Source organism: Bubalus bubalis, chromosome 21 (assembly GCF_019923935.1).
Source record: "Bubalus bubalis isolate 160015118507 breed Murrah chromosome 21, NDDB_SH_1, whole genome shotgun sequence".
Taxonomy (NCBI): Eukaryota; Metazoa; Chordata; class Mammalia; order Artiodactyla; family Bovidae; genus Bubalus; species Bubalus bubalis.
The window spans coordinates 49,175,843-49,203,301 of record NC_059177.1 but is presented as its reverse complement, the minus strand read 5'-3'; the positions used below and the strand labels follow the sequence as shown (position 1 = coordinate 49,203,301).

At 44.2% G+C, this 27,459-nt stretch overlaps 1 protein-coding gene and 1 long non-coding RNA gene across 11 annotated transcripts in view; one reads left to right on the top strand and one right to left on the bottom strand.

The window, feature by feature from the left end:
• The window catches only part of DCAF1 (DDB1 and CUL4 associated factor 1), a 101,165-nt gene extending 79,841 nt beyond the window's left edge, over window positions 1-21,324 (bottom strand). For 2 of the 10 annotated variants that reach the window (XM_044933908.2, XM_044933909.2), the window contains exons 1-3: window positions 20,948-21,324; window positions 5,376-5,493; window positions 801-877 (exon numbers count right to left, since the gene is read on the bottom strand). In XM_044933908.2, coding sequence (XP_044789843.1) covers window positions 801-877; window positions 5,376-5,493; window positions 20,948-21,020 — 268 coding nt within the window. In that variant the 5' untranslated portion in view covers window positions 21,021-21,324. Of the gene's footprint in view, window positions 1-800; window positions 878-5,375; window positions 5,494-11,706; window positions 11,759-12,738; window positions 13,421-14,036; window positions 14,228-14,396; window positions 14,495-20,942 lie in introns of those variants that run through there. The other 8 variants (XM_044933913.2, XM_044933915.2, XM_044933912.2 and 5 more) reach the window with 8 other exon arrangements.
• On the top strand, window positions 14,375-22,958 carry LOC102402398. Its single transcript, XR_006547449.2, has 4 exons — window positions 14,375-14,468; window positions 14,772-14,889; window positions 15,772-19,074; window positions 19,623-22,958. It is a non-coding gene; the product is annotated as an uncharacterized LOC102402398 (long non-coding RNA).
• Window positions 22,959-27,459: the final 4,501 nt, after the last annotated feature.

Sequence of the window (27,459 nt, the reverse complement as noted above, 5' to 3'; positions counted from 1 at the left end):
ATCTGAAATGCCTAGCTTACTTACATTTGGGAATAAAAGTCTAAGAAACAGAAGTATAACACTGGTACATTCAGGTAAATATACAATGTTCTTATTTTTATTAAGTTCCACTCATTCTCACTGTCTCTCCAGTTACAAGATCTGTCTCTTCTCTCCAAAAAGAACTGCTTCTGGTTTTATAAAGAGAAAATTTATATGACTTAAGTTGTGCCCCTGGTAATCTGCCTTCGGACATAAAATGGCAGTCTCAAGTCCCACATAGTTCTGTACTGTAGCAAATTCCATGCCAAACCAGGCTGGGTCTTCATGGCTCACTGACCCAAAGAAAACCACGTTAACCTGAGGTAGCATATTTTAGCTATTGGAACATTGAAGTAGACACCAAGAAGTCCATTTATTATTCAAGGTTCCAAGTATCAATTTCATAACTAAAAGGCATTAAATGCATTCTCAACCACATATCCCCAGTAGTAAAAGGATAATTATTGTTGTTAGAAAAAAGAATGCACACAGAGTATAACATCTTCTGGTTCAAAAGTCAAAAAGAGAGAACATTTGTTTTCCTTTTTAATCTTTGTAATCATTTCAACTAATAAGGTATATCCATATAATCTAATTCCTTTAAGTACTTGATAAATATTAAAAATATTTCCATTTTTCCAGGAATGTATTTTTTCTTGCTGCCCCCATCTTGAGCGATATTTTAAGAAATTCTATTTCAACTGAAAAATAGTCCTTATAGTAAGCAGTTTTCTTTTGTAAGAAAATTAGAACCAGAATTAAGAAAACACAGATCTCACCAGGATGCCGATCATCAAATGGGTCTGGATCCCCCTTACGATATTCTTCAGTTTCTTTTTCAATCAATTCAGACATCCTAATACAAAGGGAAGACAAGGTCAATGCTAAACAAGCATACAAAAAAAAGATGTACCACCACCTACAATAGTCAACGCAACCGTCAAGGTACAAAATAAAAGCAAAAAATTAGAAAGAGGGTGTTGTCCTGACAAACATAAAGATCTAACCAACCATCTCATAAAACAATTTCCACTCCCAAATTCATTCTTCTCTCCACCTCTCCTGTCTCAAAAAACAGCACTACTATCCCCTCAGAAGCCAAAAACCCAGGAGACATCCTTAAATCCTTCCTTTTTCTCCCATTCCCCATTGCAGTAATTCTTATTAGCTCTACCTAAGAAAATATCTCCTGACTTCAATCATTTCTTTAAGTCTTGACCAGAAATGTCCAGACCATACTGTTTTGGACTCGCTACTCTCAAAACAGCAGACTTCAGACCTCTTCTACTGTTTCTGACTTTTTTCAAATTACTTACCCTCTCTGTGCCTAACCTGTAATATGAGGATAACAGTGTCTATCTTAGAGTTTCCCTGAGGTTTAAGTTGATATATATGTACTCTGCTTAGAACAGAGCTTGACATCAGAACTACTTAGGTGTTGTTCCTATGAAAACTGGGAATCAAAAACAAAGGGAGGGTTCATGAGGGAGGGGACATATGTATACTTATGGCTGATTCATGTGGATATATGGCAAAAAACAATACAATATTGTAAAGCAACTATCCTCCAATTAAAAATAAACAAATTAGGGGGAAAAAAAAGAACAAATGGGGCTCCTTCAATGGCTTAGTGGTAAAGGATTCACCTGCAAATGCAGGAGACATGGGTTCATCCCTGATCCAGGAAGAACCCACAAGGTCCCAGAAGACTTGGAGCAACTGTAAGTCCATGCGCCACAATTATTGAGCCTGGGAGCTGCAATTACTGAGCCCATGCGCCCTAGACCTGGTGCAACCCAAGCGAAGCTCACACGCTGCAATGAAGACCCAGCACAGCCAAAAATAAATAAATAAAATTATTATTTAAAAAAAATAGAAAACCAGTTAATCTAAGGCAAATACTGATGTGATGCAGCAGGAGGGAGCCTTCTGGAGGTAGTTCTCAAGTTCTATAACTTGATCTAGGTGGTGGTTTTACAAGTAAAGATTCTATCAGAGCATTATACAACACACAGTCATAGCTTGGCATCTGTAAGGAATTGGTTCCAGGACCTCCCAGGGACACTCAAATCCTCTGTCAAGTCCTTTACATAAAAATGGCAGAGTACAGTTGGCCCTCCACATTCACAGATTAAAGCAACCATGGGTCAACTATAAATTACTGCACTGGCCAAAATGTTCATTCGGGTTTTTCTGTAACCTCTTACAGAAAATACTGTAGGAAATGACCAGTGAACTAACAGACCCACAGTCTGGAGGACGGTAGGCATTCTGCCCCATCTAAAACATACTTTTAACTCATCCTACTGCATCTTTAAATTCTCAGTCTAGCCTTGAAGATACTTTTTACGATCTTGCTCCATGTAATTTTAGCTTCCATTCCTAACATATATTCACCCTGCACTCTGGTGGAGCCCATTTCCTCCCTCCCACAGAAACATGCCGTTCATTCTCCCCTAGATAGATACCCTTTTCAGGCACATTTTCACTTTTCCTAGAAAACCTTGTCTTCTTTGCTTTTCATCAATATATATTCTAACAACTTTCAAGCCCCTGTTCCAAGGTACCTTTACCACATACTATATTGGAAAGCCCACTGGATTTGGAGTGAAAACCCAGTACCCAAACCTTAGCTTTCTACTGCCTGGCTATACAGGCAGTCTTTTTCAAGTAGCTCAGAGGATGGCTACCTTTTAACAATGTGGCTGTCAGTGATACTTTTACTAACAAATGAAGAAGCTGTCCTGATAAACAAAAGGTCCTCAAACACTTGAGTGAATAGAAGAAACAGGCTTATTCAAATTCTTTCCATTTTTCTAACCCCCAGAATATTCACAAACCATCTGCCCAATCTAGCACTTCACTACATACTATTCTGTACCACTACCCACTTTTTTTTTAGATCCATTTAGTTGCCTCCCAGATAGTTATCTCCTTGAACATAGGGTTCTGCTGAATACCACAGTATAATGACAAAGTTCAGGGTCAAATATGATAAATAATATGAAATAATCCTGAAAATACAGTTACTTGTTTTTGGCCTCACCACACAGCATGCAGGATCTTAGTTCCCCAACCAGGTATTGAACCTGGGCCCTTGGCAGTGGAAGTGCTGAGTCCTAACTACTGGATCACCAGGGAATCCCCAAAAATAAAACATTAAAAAACATTTTTTGAGAAATGTAGTGAGTCTACCATGAACAGTACCATTTATCACTCTTTCCTTTCAAAATTACACCAATCAATAATCCGCATGTTAAATGCACAATATTTAAGATTCTTTAATTCATATGGCTACATTTCAAGTAGCTTGTGATTAGTAATTCTTAATCTCCAATGCCTCTACAAATGAAAATCCACTTTCCACCAGTCAGCAAAAATCCTTTCCCTAAAATAAAAAACTGTACTTTCACATGTTTCGCATCTATCAAGAGCAGTTATGAACAAAGCATTTATCCCTGTTTAACCTTTCATAAGACCATAGTTCTCTTTATCTCTAGAGAATAGATCATTGCATAAACAAAATTTTTTTTCTGTTATATCAAAGATTAGATATTAAAGAGCCTGTTGTTTCAAAGGCTTCCTGTTAACAAAAATCATGGGTATCCCTCCCTAGTCTATTTTTCACTCTCTCTACTCAACACAGTCATTCAATAAAATCATGTACTACACAGTTCACTATGTACCAGGCAAAGGGCAAGTCTTCACTGTCTGAAGAGACACGAGGAGACACCAATAAAAATGGGAAGTACCTGCCCTCAGAAAACTTAGAGTTTAGTAAGGAGACACATGTAAAATGATAATTACAGTACAAGTGGTAATTAAAATGAGAGAAAGATTTTTTAATCAAAATATAGTTGATTTACAATGTTAATTACCACTGTACAGCAAAGTGATTCAGTTATACATATTTGTACATGTATTCCATTTTTAAATATCCTTTTCCATTATGGTTTACCATATGATATTGAATATAATTCTCTGTGCTACAGTAAGACCTTTTTGTTTATCTATTCTATATATAAAAGACTAGATTTGCTAACCCCAACCTCCCATTCCACCCCTCTCCCAACTCACTCCCCTCCCCTCAGCAACCACCAGTCTGTTTTTCTATGTCCATGATTCCATTTCTGCTTCATAGACAGGTTCATTGGGTCATATTGTGTCATATTTTAGAATTCATGTATAAGTGGTATCATATGGTATTTAGAGACATGATTCTTGAACTGCTTCCTGAAAGGACTAGAGCTTGCCAGGCAGATATACCAAAGAAAGGCTTTTCAAGCCAAAGAAACAGCAAATATAAAGGCAAACAGACACTGGAAAACATGGTACTATTCCTCACTAAAAAAGAACAACACTATGAGGCAGAAAAAGGAAGTAGGGGCCAAATTATAAACAGCATTATAAGCCACTCTAAAGTTTACATTTCATTTTGTAGGAAAAGAGAGCCAGAAAAGAATTACGAGTTGAGGTATGACAATCAGATTTGTGTGTGAGAAAGATAAATCTTTCAGCAAAGAGGATGTTGTATTAGAAGAGGGGTAAACTGGAGACAGGGATAATGCACACTGCCTAATAAGTCAGCCAAGATATGATCAATACCTAATGAAGAGACAGGGAAGGGGAACAAGAGGAAGCAGAAATCCTCAGGGCTTTGGTGACTAGGTTGTGCTAGGAAAGGAATACACTAGGGAGGATGGTTTTCAGATTTTAGTTTAAAACCATTTGCACCAAGGCAGGGAGTACAAAAGTACACGCTGTGAATGAAGACGGAGGCAGGATGATGATAAGAAGCTCTATTTTGGACACAGTGTGTTTCAAGTGTCTGTGGAACAACCAGAAAAGGATGTATACACCAGTAGCTGAGAAATGGGTCTAAAATTTTTATAAAGAGGAGCCTGAGGTAGAAAAAGAGACTGAGAATAATTTTTTAAATCATGGACAGAGGTGAAACTATCTAGGTAAAATATCTAGCGTGAAGAGAGAAAAGAACCACCAACAAAACTCTGGAGCTAAAACACTGGCAGGAGAAGAACCTAGGAAAGAGCATGACAACAAAAGAGCCTGAGAGGAAAAGGAAGCAATTTTAAAAGCTTCAAGACAGAGACATAAAGACTAGTTCTGACAGGGAAAAAAAATGTATTTAGAATTCACAAAATGATAATGTTCTACACTATTCTCCCATGTTTCTTTTTTCTTTTTTGGCCACGTTGCACAGCTTGCAGGATCTCAGTTCACCAACTAGGTGCTGAGCCTGTGCCCCTGGCAGTGAAAGCCCTGAATAATAACCACTGGACCACCTGGAAATCCCCAAATTTCCTTTAAAAGAAAAAACACTGAATTGGTCATACCTGGTAAGGATGGGTACCATGTCCTGCCCACTGCCATGTTCCTTTTCCCACTGCTCCAACAGGGTAGTGAGCTCAGCTTTGGAGTCCACATGGACCGCTACTGTAGTCATGGCTTGACCTAGGAAGAAGCAAAACAAACACACAAATGAACACAGGCAAATAAACCTGACGGACTTTCTACAAAAGGGAAAGTGAGGAGGGAGGGAAAAAAAGGATGAACAAACAAGGAAGATAAAAGTATGCGAAATTTAACCCTTGGATAATTTTATTTGTGGTACAGTGCAAAATCTGGGACTGGGGACCTGGATATTCATAAAGGTCTGACGAACAAGTCTGTTCACCTTTCTCAAGCTGTTTGCTAGACTTTGGGAACTGGATCAAAATCATGATTTTTAACCTTTCTGTGAGCAGGAATTCCTGAGAATCAGGCAAAACCTATGGTTTCTCTCTCCTCTCAGAAACACACATACATGTATCCCTGCTTTTCAGAAGTTCACTTTATGCCACATCATTTTTATGGCATCACTGACTCAATGGACACGAGTCTGAGCAAACTCGGGGAGACAGTGAAGGACAGGGAAGCCTGGCATGCTGCGGTTCTCTCAGCTCAGAGAGTCAAACACGGCTTAGCAACTGAACAATTTTTATGAAAGACCTATATTAGTATGTTTTTGCTAACCCAAAGAAATCTGAAGAGGATATTGTGTTGGTTTCGCAGCAAGCCATTCTCACTGCTGCAACTCCAAGCAGAGAAAGGCGCCACCAAGCTCCTTTCATACGAACTACACTCAGCAATAAGCTACTACAGCTCTGAACTGTGGCTACAAGCATCTGGGCTTTATCTCAATTTTTGTGCATCCGTTAGCAAGACGTGTCCTAAGGCATCTGCTTCACTTTACGTCATTTCAGTTCATGAAAGGTCTCACAGGGACACTCTACAACCTGTATCTGTACATTATTATGTACAATAATCCCAAATCTAGATCTGAGGTCCAAACCTGGGAATCCCAAATCTAGATTTGAGGTCCAAACCTGTGAAGCTGCTCTTTTTTTTAAGACACAAAATACAGCAAATACTCCCAGAAAGACTGTGTTCTTGTAAGTCTTCAGGGGAAAATTCTATGAAAGATAAGCAACACATTCCTGTTAATTCTTAACAAAAGATCAAGAAATGAAGTGGTTATCATTACCAACATGAAAGCTGGGAAGGAATATTATCAACTAATTTGTTCCTCAGGCTTCCTAATCTATCTCACAGCTCCTGGAAGGAGAATAACAGGCTGGAGAAAGGCAGAAAAAGTTGCTGAGCTGAGTGATGAGCCCAGGGGTGCAGGACAGGGAGGTGAGACAGGCTCTGGAGGAGCCATATGAGACATCGACTTGGGGAAGAGGTTTACAAGTGATTCCAGAAGGGATAAATGAGACCCAAATGTTCAGATAGTTTACTTCTCTTGCCAAGTCTTAGGATCAAAATGTCAAATCCTGACATGCAAATGTATATTTTCACAGACACAGCAACCATTCTATAAAAAGCTTTGTCCAAAAAAAATCACTAGCTCATCTAGGATTATTTGTTCTTTCTTCTAAAGGCATCTAATGTAAAACCAAAGAAATACATTTACCATCAACCCTCTAAATTTTGGGCTTCCCTCATAGCTCAGTCGGTAAAGAATCTGCCTGCAGTGCAGGAGACCTGGGTTCGATTCCTGGGCCAGGAAGATTCCCTGGAAAAGGAAATGGCAACCCACTCCAGTATTCTTGCCTGGAGAATCCCATGGACAGAGGAGCCTGCCAGGCTGCAGTCCATGGGGTTGCAAGAGTGGGGGACACAACTTAGAGACTAAACCACCACCACCACTCTAAATTTAAACATTTATCTTTTAATCAAATTGAGGCAATTCTAATAGTTGACAGTGATTCATGTCACCTGAGCTAACCCTAAATCCAAAGAATATTTTCAAAACAAAGTTAAAATGCTTCTTTTCTACAAAGAATCCACATTTTCAGTTTTCTAGCCAAAGACACAAGAGAAATACTGCAAATGTGACCAAATAATATGGACTTGTGACTTCAACTTGAGAAGACCCAAGGTATATTTTTGACTGCAACCTAACTATAAATGCATTTTTAAAAATAAATTTACTTAGAATGAAGTGTAGTCGCTCAGTCGTGTCTGACTCTTTGAGACCCCATGGACTGTAGCTTGGCAGGCTCCCTGTCCATGGTATTCTCCAGGCAAGAATACTGGAATGGGTCACTGTTCCCTTCTCCAGGGGATCTTCCAAACCCAGGGATCGAACCCAGGTCTCCCACACTGCAGGTGGCTTCTTTACCATCTGAACCACCAGGGAAGCCCCAGAATCATTACAGGTTTATTTTTGTTTTAAAGTTGTGAAAACAGCAAAGAGAATTCCCATATACCCGTCGCTCAGTTCAGGTTCCCCTAATGTTATCTTATAGTAACATGATGTCAAAATTAAGAAACTGAAAATCAGTACATTACTTTTAACTAAACTCCAGATCTGACTCACATTTCACCAGCTTTTCCATTCACATTCTTTTTCTGTTCCAAGATCTCATCCAGGACACATTACTTTTAGTTGTCATGTCTCCCTAATGTCCTTTGGTCAGTGACAGTTTTTGAATCTTCCCTTGTTTTTATGACCCTGACAATCTGGAGGAGTATTAGCATTAGCCAAGGGGTAGAATGGGGCGATGATTTTATCAAAGTTTCCCCCAATTTTATCAATGTTTCCCTCAGTAAAATTTTATGCTGAGGTAAGAGATCTAAAGACTGAGGAAAGTAGTAACATATGGTAACAGCAAAGTTAATCTCTTACAACACATCCTAAAAGTGCAGGAGAAACGGCTTTACTGGTGCATTCTACCCAACACTTTAAAGAATTAAGATTACTCCTCAAATTATTCCAAAAAATTGAAGAGGAGGCAGACTTCCTAATGTACATAAAGCCAATACTACCCTGATACTAAAGACAGATAATGATATCACTAGCAATCTACAGACCGATATGCTTTATGAAAATAGATGTAAAAATCCTTAACGAAATACTAGAAAGATGAAAACAGCAGGACATTAAGAGAATGAGATACCACAACCAAGTGGGATTTAGCCCAGGAATACAACGGTGGTTTGATATATGCAAATCAATTAAAGTAACACAATACATTAATAGAATGAAGGGGAGGCGGTGAGCCTGTGATTGATATAGAAGAAGCATCTGACAAAATCCAACATCCTTTTGTGAAAAACACTTGCTAAACCAGGAACAGAACTTCCTCAATAGGGCATGGTAAAGAGCATTAATTACAAAAACTCACAGCTGACATGGGCTTCCCAGATGGCTCAGTGAGTAAAGAATCCACCAGCAATGCAAGAAACATGAGTTTGACCCTGGGGCGGGAAGATCCCCTGGAGGAGGGCAAGGAAAGACACTCTAGTATTCCTGCCTGCAGAATCCCACGGACAGAGGAGCCTGGAGGGCTACAGGGCCCATAAGGTCGCAACTAACAGCTAACACATGCTCAATGGTGAAAAAACTGAAAGCTTTCCCCCTAAAATCAGAAACAAAACAAAGATCTCTGTTTTCACAACTTAAGCACTGTGCTGAAGTTCTAGCCAAAAGAATTAAGACCAAAAAATTAAAAAGCATCCAAGTTGGAAAGGAAGAAGTAAAATTATCTTTATTGACAGATGATATGACCCAATATATAGTCAATCCTAAAGAACTGACAAATAAATACTACTGGAATTAATAAGTTAGCAAAGTCATAGAATACAACATTAACACAAAAATTACTTGTATTGCTGCACACTAGCAATAAATAATCAAATATGAAATTAACAAAACAATTTCACTCAAAATAGCACTAAAAAAAGTAAAATGCTAAGGAATCAATTTAAGCCAAAAAGGCAAACAACTTCCTCAAAGAAAATTACAAAACATTGCTGGAAAAAATAAAATTAAAAAAGACCTAATAAATGCAAAGACATCCTGGAGTCAGGGATTAGAACACTTAATATTGTGAAGATGGCAATATTCTCCAAAAGGGGCAATTGTCAACATAATCCCTACAAGATCTAATGATCTTCTTTGCATTAGAGCAAATATCAATTCTAAAATTTATGTGTAACTGCAAGGAATCCTAAATGACCAAAACGATCTTGAAAAAAACAGAATTCATACATCTGACTTTAAAACTACTATGTAAAATAATCAAAATACTATGATACAGGCATAAGGAAAGATATATATATATCAATGCAATGGAACTATGAGTCCAGAAATAAAATCTCACACTTATGCTCAACTGATACTCAACAAGTAGGCCAAACCCAGTCAACAGCGAAAGAATTTGTTGAAAGACCATTACTAGAAAGACTAATGGTTTTTCAACAAATTGTGCTGAGACAACTGAATATTCACGTACCAAAGAATGAAGCTGGATCCTTGCTTCACATCACATACAAAAATTATCTCAAAATGGGTATAAGAGTTCAATATAAGAGTTTAAACCATAAAACTCTTAGAAGTAAACACAGGGGTAAATCTTCATGACCTTGAAATTGGCAAGAGATGTTCATCTGACATTAAAATAAGCAACAAAGAAATAGATAAATTGGACTTCAATATTTAAAACTTTTGTGCCAAATACATTATCAAGAAAGTGAAAAGACAACCCACAGAATGGAAGAAAATATTTGCAAATCAGAGCTGATGAGAATCAAATATTCATAATATTTAAGAACGCCTACAACTCAACAACAACAAAGAAACCTGATTCAAAAATGGGCAAAGAAGTGGCCAAAACAGCTCAGGTGGGAGAGCATCAGACTGAAAAAATGGGCAAAGTACTTGAACAGGCATTTCTCCAGTGAAGATGTACAAGTAGCCAATAAGTACACAAAAAAATGTTCAACATAGTTAGCCATTAGGGAAATAAAAATCAAAACTACAGTAAGATACCAACCATACCTACTAGGATGATCAAAACCAAAAAACTGTAAAGGTAGCACTAGCAAGGATATGGATAAACCGAATGAACACTGCCGACAGGAATGTAAAACAATACAACAGCTATAGAAAACAGTTCGATGGCTCCTCAAAAAATTTATAAGAAAAAGTTAAACAGAATTACCGCGACCCAGCAGTTCCACTTCAAGGAACATAACCAAAAGAATTGAAAACATATTCAAACACTTGTACACAAATGTTCAAAGCATACTCAATACAATATTGAGTATGTTTTGAATATTTGAATACAATATTCAAAAGAGGAAAACCCCAAAGGTTCATCAACAGATGAATGGATAAACAAAATGTGGCTATATTCATACAATGCAGTTACTATTCAACCACAGAAGGGAATGAAGTACTGAGACACGTTACAGCTGTGGATGAACCTTTACAACAATACGCCAGGCAAAAAAACCCCAACAGAAAAGGTCACATATTCTATGATTCTATTTCTATGAAACATTAAGAATAGGTAAATCCATATAGAGAAAGCTGCCGAATGGTTGCCAGGAGCTTGGGGGAGGGAGAAGTAGCGAGTAACTGCTTAATGGATATAGGGTTTCCTCGTGAGGTGATAAAAATTTCTTGGAACTAAAGGAGGTGATGGCTGCACAACACTGCTAATCTACTAAATGATTAATGGTTAATTTATGGTATATGAATTTTACCATTTTTTTAATGGGGGGGAAAAGGTCCAAGAGGGAATGCCTCTTGGATAACTTAAGCACTCAGCCTAGTAGGGCTTATAAAAGCAAAGTTTAAAGGAAATAATATCTCTAATGAAGGTCAACTCAAGTGCATTAAAATAGTAAAATTTTAGAGTTCAATTTCAAAACACACATGGACTTCTAGTATCATTTTCAAATTTTCAAATTAACTATGCCCAAATATAACTATAACTTTGGGAAAATCATTTGCCTAGAGAAAATATAAACTTCAACTAAGATAATAATAGAAATGAAAATTCATTTTACTCTCTATAAAAGACTATTAACAAAGCGCAAAAGGTGTAGCCATCTTGTTATGGACAAGCCAGTGAAGGTACATTACTCATTCCATGTTCCAAAGTGAGCTCTTCCAGTGGTATGCAGAATTTATGGCCAGTCTAATGATACAATAGTTACCAATCGCTGAATATTAGTATGAAATAAACACTTACTATCCTGAAATTTTACAGCCATATTGTCCTTATTTTACAGATGAGGAAAGGGGCTTAGAGAGGTCCCCAAGGCCATTCAACTGGTACTTGGTAGAAAAGGGGTTCAAGCATTCAAATCCCAACTCTGCCAACATACCTGTGAGATCTTGGTCAAGTTATTTAACTTCTCCAAACCTCAATTTCCTTATCTGTAAAAGGGAAATGGTTGTTGTAAGAGTTAAACAATAATCCTGTCCACAAAATGGAATAATACAAAGCTCTACAAAAAATACGTAGAGGGAATTTACTGGCGATCCAGTGGTTAGGGCTCATGCACTCTTACTACCAGGGCCCTGGGTTCAATCCCTGTTTAGGGAACTAAAATCTCTCAAGTCGCACGATGAAGATAAAAAGTGGAAACCCCTTTATCCCAAAGGATGCCTGCCAAAGTATTTAGGGGTGCTGTACCTGCAACTTATTTTCAAATGGTTCCACAAAATACATACCACATCTACAAGGCAAAATAATAACAACTGTTGACTCTAGATGGATAAACAAGTATTCATTTTACTATACTCTCAACTTTTTAATACACTTCAATTTTTTTTTCTAGTTAAAAAGCAGAAGAAAACTAAGAAGCATTTCCTTTCCTATATGGAACTCAGTACACTGTTAAGTGATAAAAGCAAAGTGTGAGTGTGTGTGTGTCTGTCTGTCTGTCCCTGGAGGAATACGTAAGAAACAGAAAATATTACTTTTTGGCAGGTAACTGACTTTCTGAAGGATAAAGGTAGAAGAAAGATTTTTCACTATGTCACTATCCTAGCTCTACCACTGTCCCACTATTTTGTTACCTTTGGTAACTTTTGAATTAAACCATAACATCTTGTCTTTTAGTAATACACAGTACTGTATAGCCTATTAGCTTAATTAAAAACTACCCCAAAGCCTAAAAAAAGTTCACTGTAAAGACAGATCCCATAAGGTTACAATTCTGAAACAAATACTTGTACCCAATCTTCCTTATTTAAAACACACACACACACCGGGGAAAAAAACAAATTTGGAGCTTCAAGTAAAATTTACCTAATAATTAGTACGACATGTGAGTTCCTGTATAGCAGTAGTCTATTACTGTCCATAACCGTGACAGAAACAACATAAATAATTTGGTAAGAAACCAACTTACCTCAATCACTTCAAACAAGTGGTTCATTCTACCAGATTCCTCCTCTATTAAGTCTCACTACTGTACAACAGAATAGTAAAACACTGTGCTTAACAACTAAAATATTTTGAGCATAAAAGGATTTCCTTTATAGGTCCTAAATTCTGTATCAATTTCCCTTATATTAAAAAACATATTACCACTAGAAAATGGATAACTGCAATATATAAAACCCAAATTTTGACAGCATCAAGGAGAAAAACAGCAAATTCCTAGAGTCTAATACAAGCTTACATAAACCTTTTAAGGTTTAATGAGACAAGAAAATTACAGAACACTGCCAATGAACCTCACTCCGTGCACTAACAAAGCGTTTAGAACAAGAAGATGTTACTAATAATTAAAACACGCAGACTAATTTAAAGGCTTCATTGAAAAGACAAGAGTAAGGAAAAACTGAGGCCAACGTGACATGGACGAGGCATCTGGGACTCAAAAAGAGCCTCTACAAACAGCCCCAAACTACTTCCTCAACAAAAACGATCCCGAGCGCTAACAGTGCAATAAGAGGAAGTGAGACGCAAACCGTCTAAGAAGAGAGAATTAAGCAAACGAATGACACTCAGTTGAAAACAACTATAACCCTCGTTAACAGGATCCCAGGAAGGTTGGCGGGCGCTCCAACGTTTGGCTCTAATCTGCAGAACCTCACACCTCGCCTTCCGCCCCTCCCCTCCACCAGCGGCGTGGGAGGAGTCCCGGGAGAGCCCCGCCCCACCTCGCCCGAAAGAGAGCCGGGCGGGTGCAAGAGGGAGGTGGCACGAGGCCGAGGGAGGAGAGAGCCCGCCCAGGTGACTGGAGCTAGAGGCGGAGACACAGAATGGGAAGGGGGCCGCCGTAGGGCAAAGAAGATGGAGACCACCCCCCACACACACCCTCCACCCCGTACAGAGCGAAGTCTAGGAGGACTGGGAAGTAAAAGGTGATGAGCGGAATGAGAGGGGCCCCTCCCCCAGGCAGGGGCGGGCACACCCTTGCCCCCCACTCCGGGCGGAAGAGTTACTCTTGGGAAGCTTCTTTTGCGGACTGGAGGAAGAACGTGGAGGCCCCGCCCCCGAGCCCAAAATGTGGAGGAGTAAAAGTCTAGTCAGGCCCTGGACCAAGCCTCCCGGGAGGCCCGGCCCGCCCCCTCCCAGCCGGCGGCCCAGGCAGGTGCCGCCCCTCCCCCAGCCCGGCGCCCACTCTCCCGCCCGCCCGACCACGCGTCCAGTCTCCCCGCGCCCCTCTCAAAGAGGCCTCTCCCTTCCTTCCCCACTCACCTTCCGGGCGGCTCCGCCGCTCCCCCCTGACCCCGCCAGCGGCCACAGTTCACACACACCGCCTCAGGTCCCGCACTCACTCTCCCTCACTCACACACAGCGCGACCACGGCTCCGGAGCGGCCCACATATTATGCGTCACTCGCGTGCTACGTGCCCTGCGCGCGCGCGCGCGCTCCTCCCGACTTGGCGCGAGGACCGACAGCAGGAGGCGGGAGGAGAGCACCAGGGCGAGCCCCGGCGCCGCCTGGGAAATAAAGTTCCGCCCCTAGGGGCGGGACCCACCGAGTCGTGGTTGGCGCGCCCCGCGCGTTGACTTCTGGGGTTTGTAGTTGTAGTATAAACGCGAACTGCTACGTACTTATTGGCTGCTCAGGAAGACGGAAGCGAAAAGTGAGGCTCGATCCTCCCAGACCAACACCGGAACTGCTGGGTACCTTCTCAGTACTTTATTCGGCCCTGTGTGACATGTAGAAGTCTTTTAGTCTCCCATTTGCTCCATTGGACCTAGACCATACCAGGATCTAAGAAAATATTTCCCAAAGCGTGTGAGAAATCACGGCACTCATTAAACAAAAGGCTTTGGTTTTTGTCTTTCTGTTCAAGACCTAGCCTGTAGAATCAATAAAAATTCATCCTAGGTATTATATGTGAAGCAGAGAAAAGGAAAGAATCAAAAGGAAGTAGATTAAGGCAGAGCTGACTTCGGACGTCATCTAATTTCTTTATTTTGCAGCTGGGAAAAGTGAGACCGAGAGAGTGAGTGACTTGACTAACATCACACAACCAATTAGCAACAGAACCAGAACGACTCCTGACTCTGACTCGGGGATTCCTTTTTGGAGACGTGAAAGGTAAGCCCCACAGCTGAGCATACTCTCTCCCTAAGGTCCTGCTGCTGCTGCTAAGTCGCTTCAGTCGTGTCCGACTCTGTGCGACCCCATAGACAGCAGCCCACCAGGCTCTGCCGTCCCTGGGATTCTCCAGGCAAGAACACTGAAGTGGGTTGCCATTTCCTTCTCCATTGCGTGAAAGTGAAAAGTTAAAGTGAAGTCGCTCAGTCGCGACCGACTCGTGGTGACCCCATGGACTGTAGCCCACCAGGCTCCTCCATCCATGGGATTTTCTAGGCAAGAGTACTGGAGTGGCTTGCCATTGCCTTCTCCTACCCAGCCTTTATTCCTAGGAGTCCTAAGTTCCTACGCATTTTTATGGCGTCCTCACAGCAATTTCACATGGGAAACATGGGACACAGCAAGCTTGCTGCCATGCTCAGGTTCCATAGCTAGTAAGAAGCTAGCCAGAGCCTGGATGCTGAGTCTCTTAGTTCTGTTGCTCACAGGACCCCATTACCCGCCTTTAAGAAGAGACCTCCCTCCTTCACTTAGGTGTGTAACTTTAAACAGCTGATGCTCAGGCACAAAATTCTAGAATGTTGGGTGGCAGCACGCAGACATGTCACCTCTCTGCAATGCCACACAGTTCTGTTCTCTGTGCTTCTGGGATTTTGCCTATCTCAGTAATAGCCACTAGCATTTCCTTTGACTTCATAGCTCTGAGCCGAGTGTTTTACCCACACTTTTTCATATAACCCTCACTACGACCCCCACAGGGTAGGTACAGTTAGCCACCTCCACAGAGGAGAAATCTGAGCCCAGACTGGTTCCCCACGGAATGGGGCCCAGGTTTGTGGGTGCAGAGACTGGACCAATAATTTTCCTACATCCGTCTTCCAGCACTCCTTCAGCTGACTTTCCTGTTGTGATTCCGTGGACCATGAACCAAAAATGCATGAGCATGGAGCATTCAAGCCTTAGATACCCTCCCTCTATCCATGATCCAGCCAGTGCGGTGCAGCTTCCTCGCTGACCGGGGTCCTGAAAGGCCGACCTCTTGTGGGAACCCAGGTTCCCAGCTCCTCTATGCCTGTCACAGCCTCAGCCTGCCACCAGATGGCGCTGCTTATCTTCAGAAAATCAGCCTGGGGTGCTGGGTAAATGATGGGAATAAGGGGTATATCCCAGAGGGCCTTTGGAGAAACCAGGGCCCAGGGGGCCGCCGAAGCAGAACAGGAGCTATACAGAGCCTATCTAGCAACTGCTCCCTCCATAATCTGTTCTGTAATGCCTGCGGCATCCCCATCTCTACCAAAGCTCCCCACGTACGCAGCCACACACCTGCAGGCACTCCTAGACTCCCCTGGGCTGCAACACACATTTCATGCACACTCACTGACACATTTCATAGGTCAAGCACAGGTGCCAGAGACTCAAGGACTCCCGCGCACTGGCACCAATCCTCACAGCCAGCCTTTCACATTTAAGTACATGCGAACACAAAGCTACAAATAATCGGGCTCACACTCTCAGCTTGGCCTGGCACATCACGCCTGAGTCACTGGAAAAAGAGATTCCTTGGCCTCTTTGGAAGAACATTTCTGCTCTGCCTGTGCCCGTCTTCCGCTGTGGTACACCTCAAAAAGAAGCATCCAAAGGGCAAGAAGTCATGCTTGCAGGGCTGCCCAGTGGCAGAGGGAGGGCAAGAGCAGCTCAGCACCGAGTCCCACAGACTTAGATATGTTCCATCCGTCCTTCCTCCCCACACATGCCCATGCACGGGGCTAGAAAAAAATTGATAACATCAAGTCCTCTGCATTTTGGCATTCTCCTCCCCTTTCCCTTGTCTCCCCTAGCCCTCCCTTTTCCCTTTTCCACCTCCCCTTCTCTCCCATCACATGCTTCTGTGTTCACTGGACCCAGGTGCTCCCATCACCCACTCCCACCCTGGTGCCATCACAACTCCTGTGCCGCCTCCTCTCCCCCGCATCTCTTCCCACTCTGCTGTTGGTTGAACAAGACTACTGCAAGTGTCCAGGAGTAACAGGTCCAAGCTCCGGGGACACCAACCTCAGCCAAAAGGGAATTTGAATCATTCCCTGGGTGCCTTCCTCCTTCCTGGGAGCCCCCTACAGCCCCCTAGAAAGATGGAACACTGCCCTCATTGCAAAGGTGGTGTGCAAAGCAAGCACCCCTGCATGACTGCATCCAAGTCCACTAATTCCATTTCACAGAGTGAAAACCAACGAGGCTGCACCTCATCCAGTGGTCACAGACACTGCAGTCTACAGAAGTCAGCCCCCTGCCCCTGCCTCCAGCCCACAGAGTCAGTTAAGAAATGAAACAGCAACCCCCTCTTCAAGCCCTGCCATAACTCCCATGTAACCAGGGCCCCAGCCAGAATAAGGAGCTCCCTGCAATATTTAAGACAGACTTCTCTATTTTTAGTTCTTCATCTGAAATTAAAATGGAATTGGACATGCTATATTTTATCTAGCAACCCCACCTCGGAACCACTGCTCAGCCACAGACCACCCCCAGGACTCCCCTTGGTGATTCCCCTGGTCTCGCTTAAATCATCTGCAAAATAGTCAGGAACAGCTGCCTCCCAGTGGGTCTCGTTAAAGGTTAGACCGGCCAGGCAGTCAAGGCTGCCTTATCCAAAAGCTCATCTGGGTGATATCAGGTTCAAAGTCCTCTGTTGTCTCTTGAACGCTGTCACTGATGGTCACAGATAAGAAAAGTTTCTTTTCCTCTTCATTGGGAAGTTTGCAGAAGGAGATAGGTCATCAGCTGAGTCTAGCTTTGGAGGTCCACAGCCCCGTGTCCTAACACTGCTGCTCCCATTGCCCGGATGTGGGACCTTGACCTTCACCTCTCAAGCATCAGTTTCTCCAGCTGGAGAAAGGGAATAGTGCCTTCTTCCAGCCTTGCTATGAGGACCAAGTGTGATCATGTCTGTGAAGTGCTCAGCTTGGGGCCTGGTGCACAGGAAGTGCTAGCTAAGTGGTGGCTATTTCTATCGTAATTTTTCTTGGCCTCCGGCTGTCCCTGCTGCCATCCTGCAGGACCACATCAGCCCTGGTTGATTTCTGTTTGCTCCCGGTATTACTGCCTGCTGGAAGAGCTCAAGCTTTTCTCATCAAAATGAGAAATGAGCTCCTTTCCAGAAAAATCCTAAGGCACATTTTCAGATGCACTGGGAAGCAGTGGAGTAACCATCCTTAGGGATCATCTGTCCCTCTCTGGCCCAGCACAGAATTCTGAGTGGGTCAGAGAGTGGATTTACGAGGATCGGCTCCTAGGCCTCCTCATGCCTGAAAAGGCTGCCATCGATCAAGGATGAGGGCGGTCAAGGCCATGTCGCCCTCCCCAAACCAGCCTGTCGACCCTGCCTCCCTGCAGAGATGAAGCCTGCATCTGGAATCCTGCCCAGGGCACACTTACTCCTTTCCCTGGGCTCCTCTGGCTGGATGGCTATGTCACAATCAAAGTGGAGGCCACGGGGATGGCCAGAGATTATGTCCCCGGGCCACCCTCACAATGGACCTGCCCAGCACACACACGGGCTGGAGCATGCAAAGGCCCAAACTCTGCCCTCCATGTGCTCCTGGGACCTGTCAGATCCCAAAGCCTGGCTGCCCGTCATCATCCTTCCTGACTCCTGGGGCTCTGCTCTTCCCAGAGGCGGTGCTCCAGGTAAGAGTTCAAGGTTGGCGAACAGGTACAGGCGAGGTAGGGAGAAAGCAGCCCCAGCCTCTTTTGCCTTAGGTTTCTAGAATTGTAAATCCTTTGGAAAAGAAACAACAGTGAAGTCAGCATTGAGGAGAGACACTGTTGCTCTTTTGACAATGCCCGTTTGTAGCTATGAGACTTCTACAGGATTCAGGACTCTCTGGCCTTCAAGTTATCACTTGAAGGTACTCTGTGGACTGCTCGGGGAGACCTCAATGAAGACTCAGGTCAGATAAAGCTTCCCACCCCATCAGTTCCTTCACTGGGAGGGGAGGCTAGGAGCAGAATGACTTTGTTTGATGAGCGGAAGCTGGTCTGACCCCCAATTCAGAGAGACCCACCACCACCACCTGGAGTAATCACCAACTGCCCCACCCCCAAGCTCAGCGGCGACGAACCTGGACCCCAACGAGATACTGGCAGATGTGGGCAGGAGCTCAGTTAGACCTGGGAGCCGAAGCCATCAAGGTATGTGGGGCCGGGCGGGAGGGAGGGTTGCGGTGTGCTTCGAAGTGCAGAGGATGTCCGGGGCTCTTACCATGAGGCACTTCCTCTTCATTCCCTCAGAGGTAGGGGGTGTGTCTCCATGAAAAGCCACATGATGTTCCTGGGGGGAGCCCCTCGGCCCACCTCCTGCTTCACCAGCCCAGACTTGTCACAGGGGGCCTTTTGTGAAGTCACAAAGCTAGCTGCCTCCTGCCAGGACCAGAGACCAAGACAGCCAGGGACTACTGGGCATGACTTGGGGGTTTGGACGTCTTCATTCAGAAATGCCCTTTGGACTCTTGACAGGGGTCTGGAGAGGCTCAGGTTGTAGGGAATGAGGGACTCTGTTGGAGACCCGGGAAAGCAGACAGTGTCTCAGATCCTGGTCATTGCCAGGAAATGAGAACAGCTGGGGCTGTTTGGCTGTGGGTTTATCCCTCAAGGGCCAGGGGTAGTGGGGAAGGAGCATAGGCCGCAGCTGAGTGCATACAGAGGTCCTGATCACTGATGTTCTGGGGGTTTCGTGGCAGAGAAGTTAAGACCTCCGTCTGAATGGGGGACCAGATCGGCGCAATCCATCCATGATCATCTGCTTATCGATTCCACCTGCTTCTTGAGCAATGCAGCCAAATTCTGCTGCATTAATAAGCAGCCTCGATGGCCTTGGCAGGCACCTTCGCCTGTGGGATTGCTCTGAGGTAGAAGACTGTCAGAAGAAATGCAAGTCCCCAGTGTTCACTCTCTCCAGAGTGTTGACATTCCCGCCCCCAGAGGAGCCAACCCAGGAGAGGAAACGGGAGAGAGGAGAAAGCCTCACTCCAAGAAGTGTGGGAAGTCAGCCACTATTGTCAAAGGTCACGGTGGGTACCGGGAGGGTGGGGGAGCCACTTGCCAGGAGCCCTGTTCTAAAAACTGATGAATGAAGTCTTTTTCCATGAAGGATTCCTGTGCCTAGCCCTATAACTGAGTCCCTTGGACTGAGAGGCTGCAGCACCCAGTGGAGACGACAGGTCCTGTCCTCAAGGGCCCACAGTCTAGGAGCTGAGTGACCGAGCCTGGCTGCCCCCTTACAGAGAAGGCAAAGGTCCCAGAAAATGGGGCAGCCGGGAATCAGGGGCCCCGCCTCCCAGGCCAAGGCCTTACATTTCCCTGAAGATAAGAACAGACTAGAATCTTGAGGGCTTTTAACAGTTAAACCCAGACAGCTTCACACCACCCCTGAGCGTCTGCAAGTCTGGGTCTTGGGGTCGCTCATTCTTTGGAGAGTCGCTCTTTCCCACGTGGCTCCTCTCTTGGCCATTTTTGTTGCTGCATTCAAGTCAGGCCTCCAGAGAGAACCTCCTGCTGTCTGCTCCATGAAGCCCATGGGGTGCTGTGGGGATAGACCTGGCCTGAGGGGTGAGTGACTACAGGGTGACTCTGGGCGAGTTTCCCCACCCATTCCTCATAACTTTACTAGATCCATGGTTTTCAAATTTTGGTAGCGTTATTTCAGCACAGAATATTTTTTTAACCCAGTTAAATCATGTCCTGTTCATTAAGTAGGTAAAGGAACCATATTGGAAGTTGCAGGCAATAGTGTGCCCGAGTCCCTACCAATTCTGAGGAACCGCCTACAATTCCAATAAACTAAGTTTTGGAAAAACACAAGCCACATGACTTCCAGACCCTTCCAGGTTTGGCCTGCCCATGAAGCTTCAGAGCCCAGGCTTCAAGGAGGATGAGAACAGGAAATGCCATGTTTAGTGGCCACCTCGAAGCCCTGCCCCGAGTAGATTCCCCACAACCACTTCAGGTTTCTGGTTCTGACTTATTTACAACTGCCTGTGCATCCCTAGCCCCCCTCTTACCTGACCTTCTGCGAACTTTGCTTCTCCATTGCAGGCTCTGAAGTCAGCATCCAACCCTCTGTGGCACAAAGCCCACATAAGAGTCCTAAGTCAGGAACACACCAGGCACCTTTCTGTAGCTGAGGTCAGTAGGCAGCAAACAGGAGACTCTCTTCCTTCAAGCTTTGCTTTACTCTCTCTGACACCCTTGTAGCTTCCAGAATTGTCTTTTTTTTTTTTAAATACAGAATATATCCAATTTCATGGGGCTGATAGTCTCACCTGAGAGCCAGGAAAGGCCCAGGGCAGCCTGAGTTGGGGACAAACCCTGTCTTCCCCATTTCTCTTCCCCTAAAATGCAGAGCAGAGGGGACATGGGCAAGATGGGCTCTCCATGCCACAGGCCACTAGAGGCCTGGATTCCAGGTGCTTTTGTTCCAGAGAATCTCTGAGAAGCATCACATCCTTGGCTGCTCTCAGGAGGACCACAAATTCAGGAGAGCGGAGTAAAGATGCTGTGGTGCTCGTTCCAGAGAAACGCAGCTACATGGTGGCTGAGAACAGAGGCTGCTCTGCCTGCCTTCGTGGGTGGGGCTTCAGGGCAAAGAGCAGACACTCGCTCTTGCCAGTATGGTGAGGGAACAAACAGCGACCCTCAGTAAGCAGACGGACTAATGCCGGTTTCTAGCCCTGGTCACACATTTGAATCACCTGTGGCACTCTTCTGACCAACCAGTGCGAAGACCTTATTACTTCCACACCAATTAAACCAGTATCTTTACAGGTGGGGCTCAGCCATCTTTATTTTCCAAAGCTCCCCAGGTGACTAATTCACAGCCGAGGCAGAGAACCCATGGCCTAGGAGGGGAGATTAGCATCAGACAGGATTTGGGTGTAATGGTCTTCACCCTGAGCTGGAGCCTAGTGGCTTGAAATCCTGGAGGCCAAGTAAGCTGGGCTCTACTGTCACTGGAATCTGTGGGGCCCCCTCTTACCCACCTACCTTCACACCCACCCACCTGCCACACAGACTCCAGAGCACCTCTTTGGGGAAAAGCAGGACAAATGGCTCAAGGATCCAGCCCCAGGGAAGGAGAGTGTGCACTCTGGTTTAGAATCTTTTCTTCTCCAAGATTCTTTGATGTGGCCCACTTTTAACATCTTTGTTGAATTTGTTACGACAATGCTTCTGTTTTGTTTTGGCTTTTTGGTGGAGAGACATGTGGGATCTTAACCTCCCCTACCAGGGATGCCCAGGGATCGAACCCACACCCCCTGCATTGGAAGCTCAAAGTCAACCACTGGGCCACCAGGAAAATCCTCTCTGGTTCAGAATCTTGACCATTTCTTTCTAGCTGTGTGGCCCTGACAGCCTTTCTGAGTCTCCATCCTCATCTGTCAAACGGGGCAGTATTGAGTGTGGTTGCAAGGAACATCCAGCTCATAGGAAGAGCCCCAGAGATGGGGCTGTTAGCAGCAGTTAGCCCAAACTCAGTCCGTCACCCCAGACAGGGCCCTAGTGATCACCTGTCTAGACCCTTGCTTTTTGCACGAACACCTGAAAGTCCAGAGGGGAGAAATTTTCCCAGGCCATGCAGCCAGCCAGATCCTTAATCTTCCTCCACCCAGGCAGCTTTGCATCAGAGCGCCCTTCCTTAGCTCCTCTCATCCAGCAAAACTCCAAAAATGATTACTGGGGCTTCTAAAGAAGTAAGTGAGGATTTTAACACATCTTTCTAATGTCTTAATTGAGATGCCGGGTTGACCTTTGGGGCAGAGGGTGTACTCTGCTCATTTGGCCCCTTGACCCTAATGTGCTGTTTGTCTCCTGTTGCTTTTTGACATTCTTAGTACTCTGATGCCAACTGGGTGGACCCCTGGGTATGTAAGATGGATGCCACTGGGGCCTGGGCCTGAGGTTAGGAAAGGCAGAGAGGTCAGGGAAGAGGTATGGCTGGTTTTCCATATAAGCCTCTTTTGTACTCTGAAGCCACTGAACTTGTACTAATAAAAATAAAATTGGTATTGAAAAATAAAGCTATGCATGTCATTGTACATTTCTCAAAGCCCAGAGAATGGTCAAGCACCAAGAGTGAATGCTAACATAAACTGTGGACATTGGGTTACAGTGATGTGTCAATGTAGGTTCATTGAGTGTGAAAAGCGTACCTCTGTTTTGGGGGATGCTAATATGCGGGAGGCTGTTCATGTGTGGGGAAAGGGGTTTGGGGGCAACCCTAGTTTCTGCTTAGTTTGGCTGTGAACCTAAAATTGCTCTTTAAAAAGAGTCTAATTTAAAAACAAGCAAATACAATAAAACTGACAAATTCAGAGACTGGTACCCTCCCCCCAGTGCTTGCAAGGATTACACGATCTAATGGACATAAAGGGCTTGGCCTGACCCCGTGATTGCTCAACGTAAACTGACTCTCGTGTTTTATTCTGAAGCCATCTCTGCCGCATGGTTCCCTCTCAGGTGCCACACTCGTGGGAGGAAGCTGGTGGGAACAGGCCCTGCCCACCCTTTATCTCAGGATGCTGAAACACCAGAGGCTTTGTCACTAGCTCAGTCATGTGGTTGAACTGGTGATGCTACAGCCAGGCCTCGGGGGACAGTTACTAACCTCTGCTGGGGCTGAAGTTCTGCACTCGGTCCAGGCTCCTGCCAGGCACGGAGCGCTACTTTGTGCGGTTCTTCGAAACCTCATCAGTCCTGGAAGGGTAGGCATCAGGCTCCATTTTGAGAGATGAGTAAGCTATGGCTCGGTCACACACTGTGTGACTCAGTGTGCAAGACTGCTCAGCTCTGTGGACAAAGAGAACAGAGTTCCTGTCTGGAGAGGAGGCACTGGAGGTGGGCCTTCAGCCAGCACATCAGGGACTTCTCGGCCCGTAGCACTCAACCTTCCCCCCTGCCGCCCAGCGGCCTAGTGAAGATGCCACCTTGGACAACAGCTTCTTCCCAGAGGGGCTGAAACAGCCCAGTGACCTCCACCAGGTGTTGGGACACCTGTCCTGGGGAGGCATGAGAAACATGCCAGCTCCCCGCCTTTGAGGGCCTGGGATTGAAGGTGCTGGAGCAGGAAACCTGACTTCCTCCAGGCTTTCACACCCATTGTAGGTGGCTCATGCCTCCTTTTGTGAACCCTTGCCGGCTGCCTTCTCCAGGTGAAAGGGAGATGAGGAGGAGGAACTCTGCTGGAGAGCCAGACCTTCAATGTGGTAGCTCGGTGCAATCTGGGAAGGCTACCTACAGGTGGTGTGAGGACTAGGCTGCGAAGGAGGGAAGAGAAACTGATGAAGGGAACCACAGGAAGAAGCCCAATTCAGATTTCCCTGGGCCGCCTTAGAACTGCATCTCCCTCCTGCTGCTCACTCATTTGCTGAGTCCTTCATTGATTCATTGAGCATCATGTGCTGGGCAGGAAACAGGATTCTGCCTGATGTTCATAGGCTCCTAGGAGAGACAGCCACACAAACAGTCGTACAAAATGACAAAGATTGCAATTAATGTGTTCTGGGACCCCCAAAGGCTGCCTGAGGGGTCAGAGAATCCAGGACAGTTGGCATGTAGCTCTTGAAAGACCAAGTTTATGTTTGTGCTTAGTTGCTCCGTCACGTCCGACTTTTTGTGACCCTTTAGACTAGCCCCACCAGGCTCGATAGGATTTTTTCCAAGTCCATAGGATTTTTCAGGCAAGAATACTGGAGTAGGTTGCCATTTCCTTCTCCAGGAGATCTTCCTGACCCAGGGATCAAACATGCATCTCCTGTGTCTGCTGCATGCAGGCAGATTCTTTACCCACTGAGCCATTGGGAAAACCCAAGTTTATGTTACTGAACTCCCAAATATGCTTACTAAGCAAATGAATCCTTTTTATAGGAAAAAGATGGTACTTTGCTCTTAAACAATATTGAGTTCCCCAATGTTTGTAAGCTCCACATACAACTATAGAACATTGTTTCTGGATCCTAGTGACTTAGCTTTTCTTTTTTCCATTTAGAATTGTGATAAAGTACACACAACATGAAATTGACCATCTTAGCCATTTTAAGGGTTCAGTTCAGTGGCATTAAATACATTCATAATGTGTAACCATCACCACCGTCTGTCTCCATAATCTTAAGTCTTTTCATCTTGTAAAACTGCAACTCTGTACATATTAAACAATGCTTCCCTGGTGGCTCAATTGGAAAAGAATCTCCCTGCTGTGCAGGAAACCTGGGTTCAATCCCTGTGTAAGGAAGATCCCCTGGAGAAGGAAATGGCAACCTACTCCAGTATTCTTGCCTGGAGAATCCCATGGACAGAGGAGCCTGGCAGGCTACAGTTCACGGGGTCGCAAAGAGGCGGACACGACTGAGCAACTTTCACTTCACTTCACTTCATCCCATTCTCTGCTCCCCCCAGCTCCTGGCAACCACTGTTCTTTCTGTTCTATGAATTTGACTGCTGCAGATGCTTCATGTGAGTGGAATCATACAGTGTTTGTCTTCCTGTGACTGGCTTATTCATTAGTGTAATGTCCTCAAGGTTCATTCACGCTATAGCATATGTCAGAATTTCCTTTGTAAAGTTGAATATATACCATATTTTTGTTTATCTGTTTTATCTGTTGATGGACACTTGGTTTGCTTCCACATTTTAGCTATTGTGAGTAATGCTGCTATGAACATGGGTATGTAAATATCTGCTTTCCGTTCTTTTGCGTACATACTCAGCAGTGGAATTGCTGGATCATATGATAATTCCATTTAAAATTCTTTGAGCATCAGCCATACTGTTTTCCATAGCAGCCGTACCATTTTACATTCCCACCAACAGCATTCAAGGGTTGAAATTTCTCCACATCCTTGCCAACGCTTGTTATTCTTGTTTATTTCATTGCTACCACATAGAAATACACAGTTGTGTATTCAGTTTGTAATTTTCTGAATTCATTTATTACTTGTGACAGTTTCTTGTATGGAATCTTTAGTGTTTTATACACATAAGGGCCTACCATCTGCAAACGGAGATTATTTTACTTCTTCCCTTCCAACTTGGATGCCTTTATTTCTTTTTCTTGCCTAATTGCTCTGGTTATCAATTTCAGTTCTGAAATGGCAAAAGCAGGCATCATTGGCCTTTTCCTGATGTTAGAAGAAAAGCCTTCAGATTTTCAAACATTGATGATTTTTGCTATGGGTTTTGCATTTATGTTTTTTTTATTATGTTGAAGTAGTTTCCATCTGTTCCTAGTTTGCTGAGTGTTTTTGTTTTTAATTAATTTATTTATATATTGGCTGTAGTGGGTCTTTGTTGCTGCATGGGCTTTTCTCTAATTGCAGCTAGCAGGGGCTACCCTCTAGTTGCAGGGCCCAGGCTTCTTATAGCGGTGGCTTCTCTTGTTGCTGAGCACAGGCTCTAGGGAGCTCAGCCTTCAGTAGCTGTCACTCTCGGGCTCAGTAGTTGTGGTTCCTGGGCTCTAGAGCACAGGCTCAGTGGTTATGGTATATAGGCTTAGTTGCTCCTCGGCATATGGATCTTCCCAGATCAGGGATTGAACCCATGTCTCCAGCATTGGATTCTTTACCACTGAGCCACCAGGGAAGCCCTGTTGAGCGGTTTAATCATGAAAAGGTGTTGAATTTCACTGAATGCCCTTTCTGCAACAATCGAGATGATCATGTGTTTTTCCCCCTTCATTCCGTTCATGTGGTATGTTACATCGATCCATTTTAGAATGATGAAACACCTTGCATTTCAGAAAGAAATCACACTTGGTTGTGATATATAATCCTCTTAATAGGCTGCTAAATTTAGTTTGCTAGTATTTTGTTGCAGATTTTTACATTAGTATTCATATGGGATAGTGGTATGCAGTTTCCTTGTAGTGTCTGTATCTGGATTTGGTATCAGGGCCTCATAGAATGAGTTAACAAGTGTTCAGCCTCTTCAATTTTTTTGAAAAGTTTAAGAAGGATTGGTATTAGGTCTTCTTTAAATGTTTGGTAGAATTCACAAGCAAAGCCATCAGGGCCAGGGCTTTTCTTTGTTGGAGACTTGATGACTGATTCAATATCCTTACTAGTTATAGGTCTATTCAGATTTTCCATTTCTTTATTATTTCATCTTGGTAGGTTTTGTGTTTCTAAGGAACTTAGCCATTGCATTTAGGTTATCCAAGTTGTTGGCATACAATTATTCATAGTAATTTACTCTTAAAATCTTTTGTATTTCTGTGAAATTGGTAGTAATATTCCCACTTTCATTTCTGATTTTAGTAATTAGAATCTTCTTTTTTTTCTGTGGTCAGTGTCGCTAAAGGTTTGTCAGTTTTACTGATCTCTCATACAACCAACTTTCAGTTTCATTGACTTTCTCTGTTTTTCTGTTCTCTACTTATTTTCTAGGTCCTTAACTTGCTATCAGAGAATGCGATGACACCCCCACTCCAGTACTCTTGCCTGGAAAATCCCATGGATGGAGGAGCCTGGTAGGCTGCAGTCCATGGAGTCACTCAGAGTCAGACACGACTGAGCGACTTCACTTTCA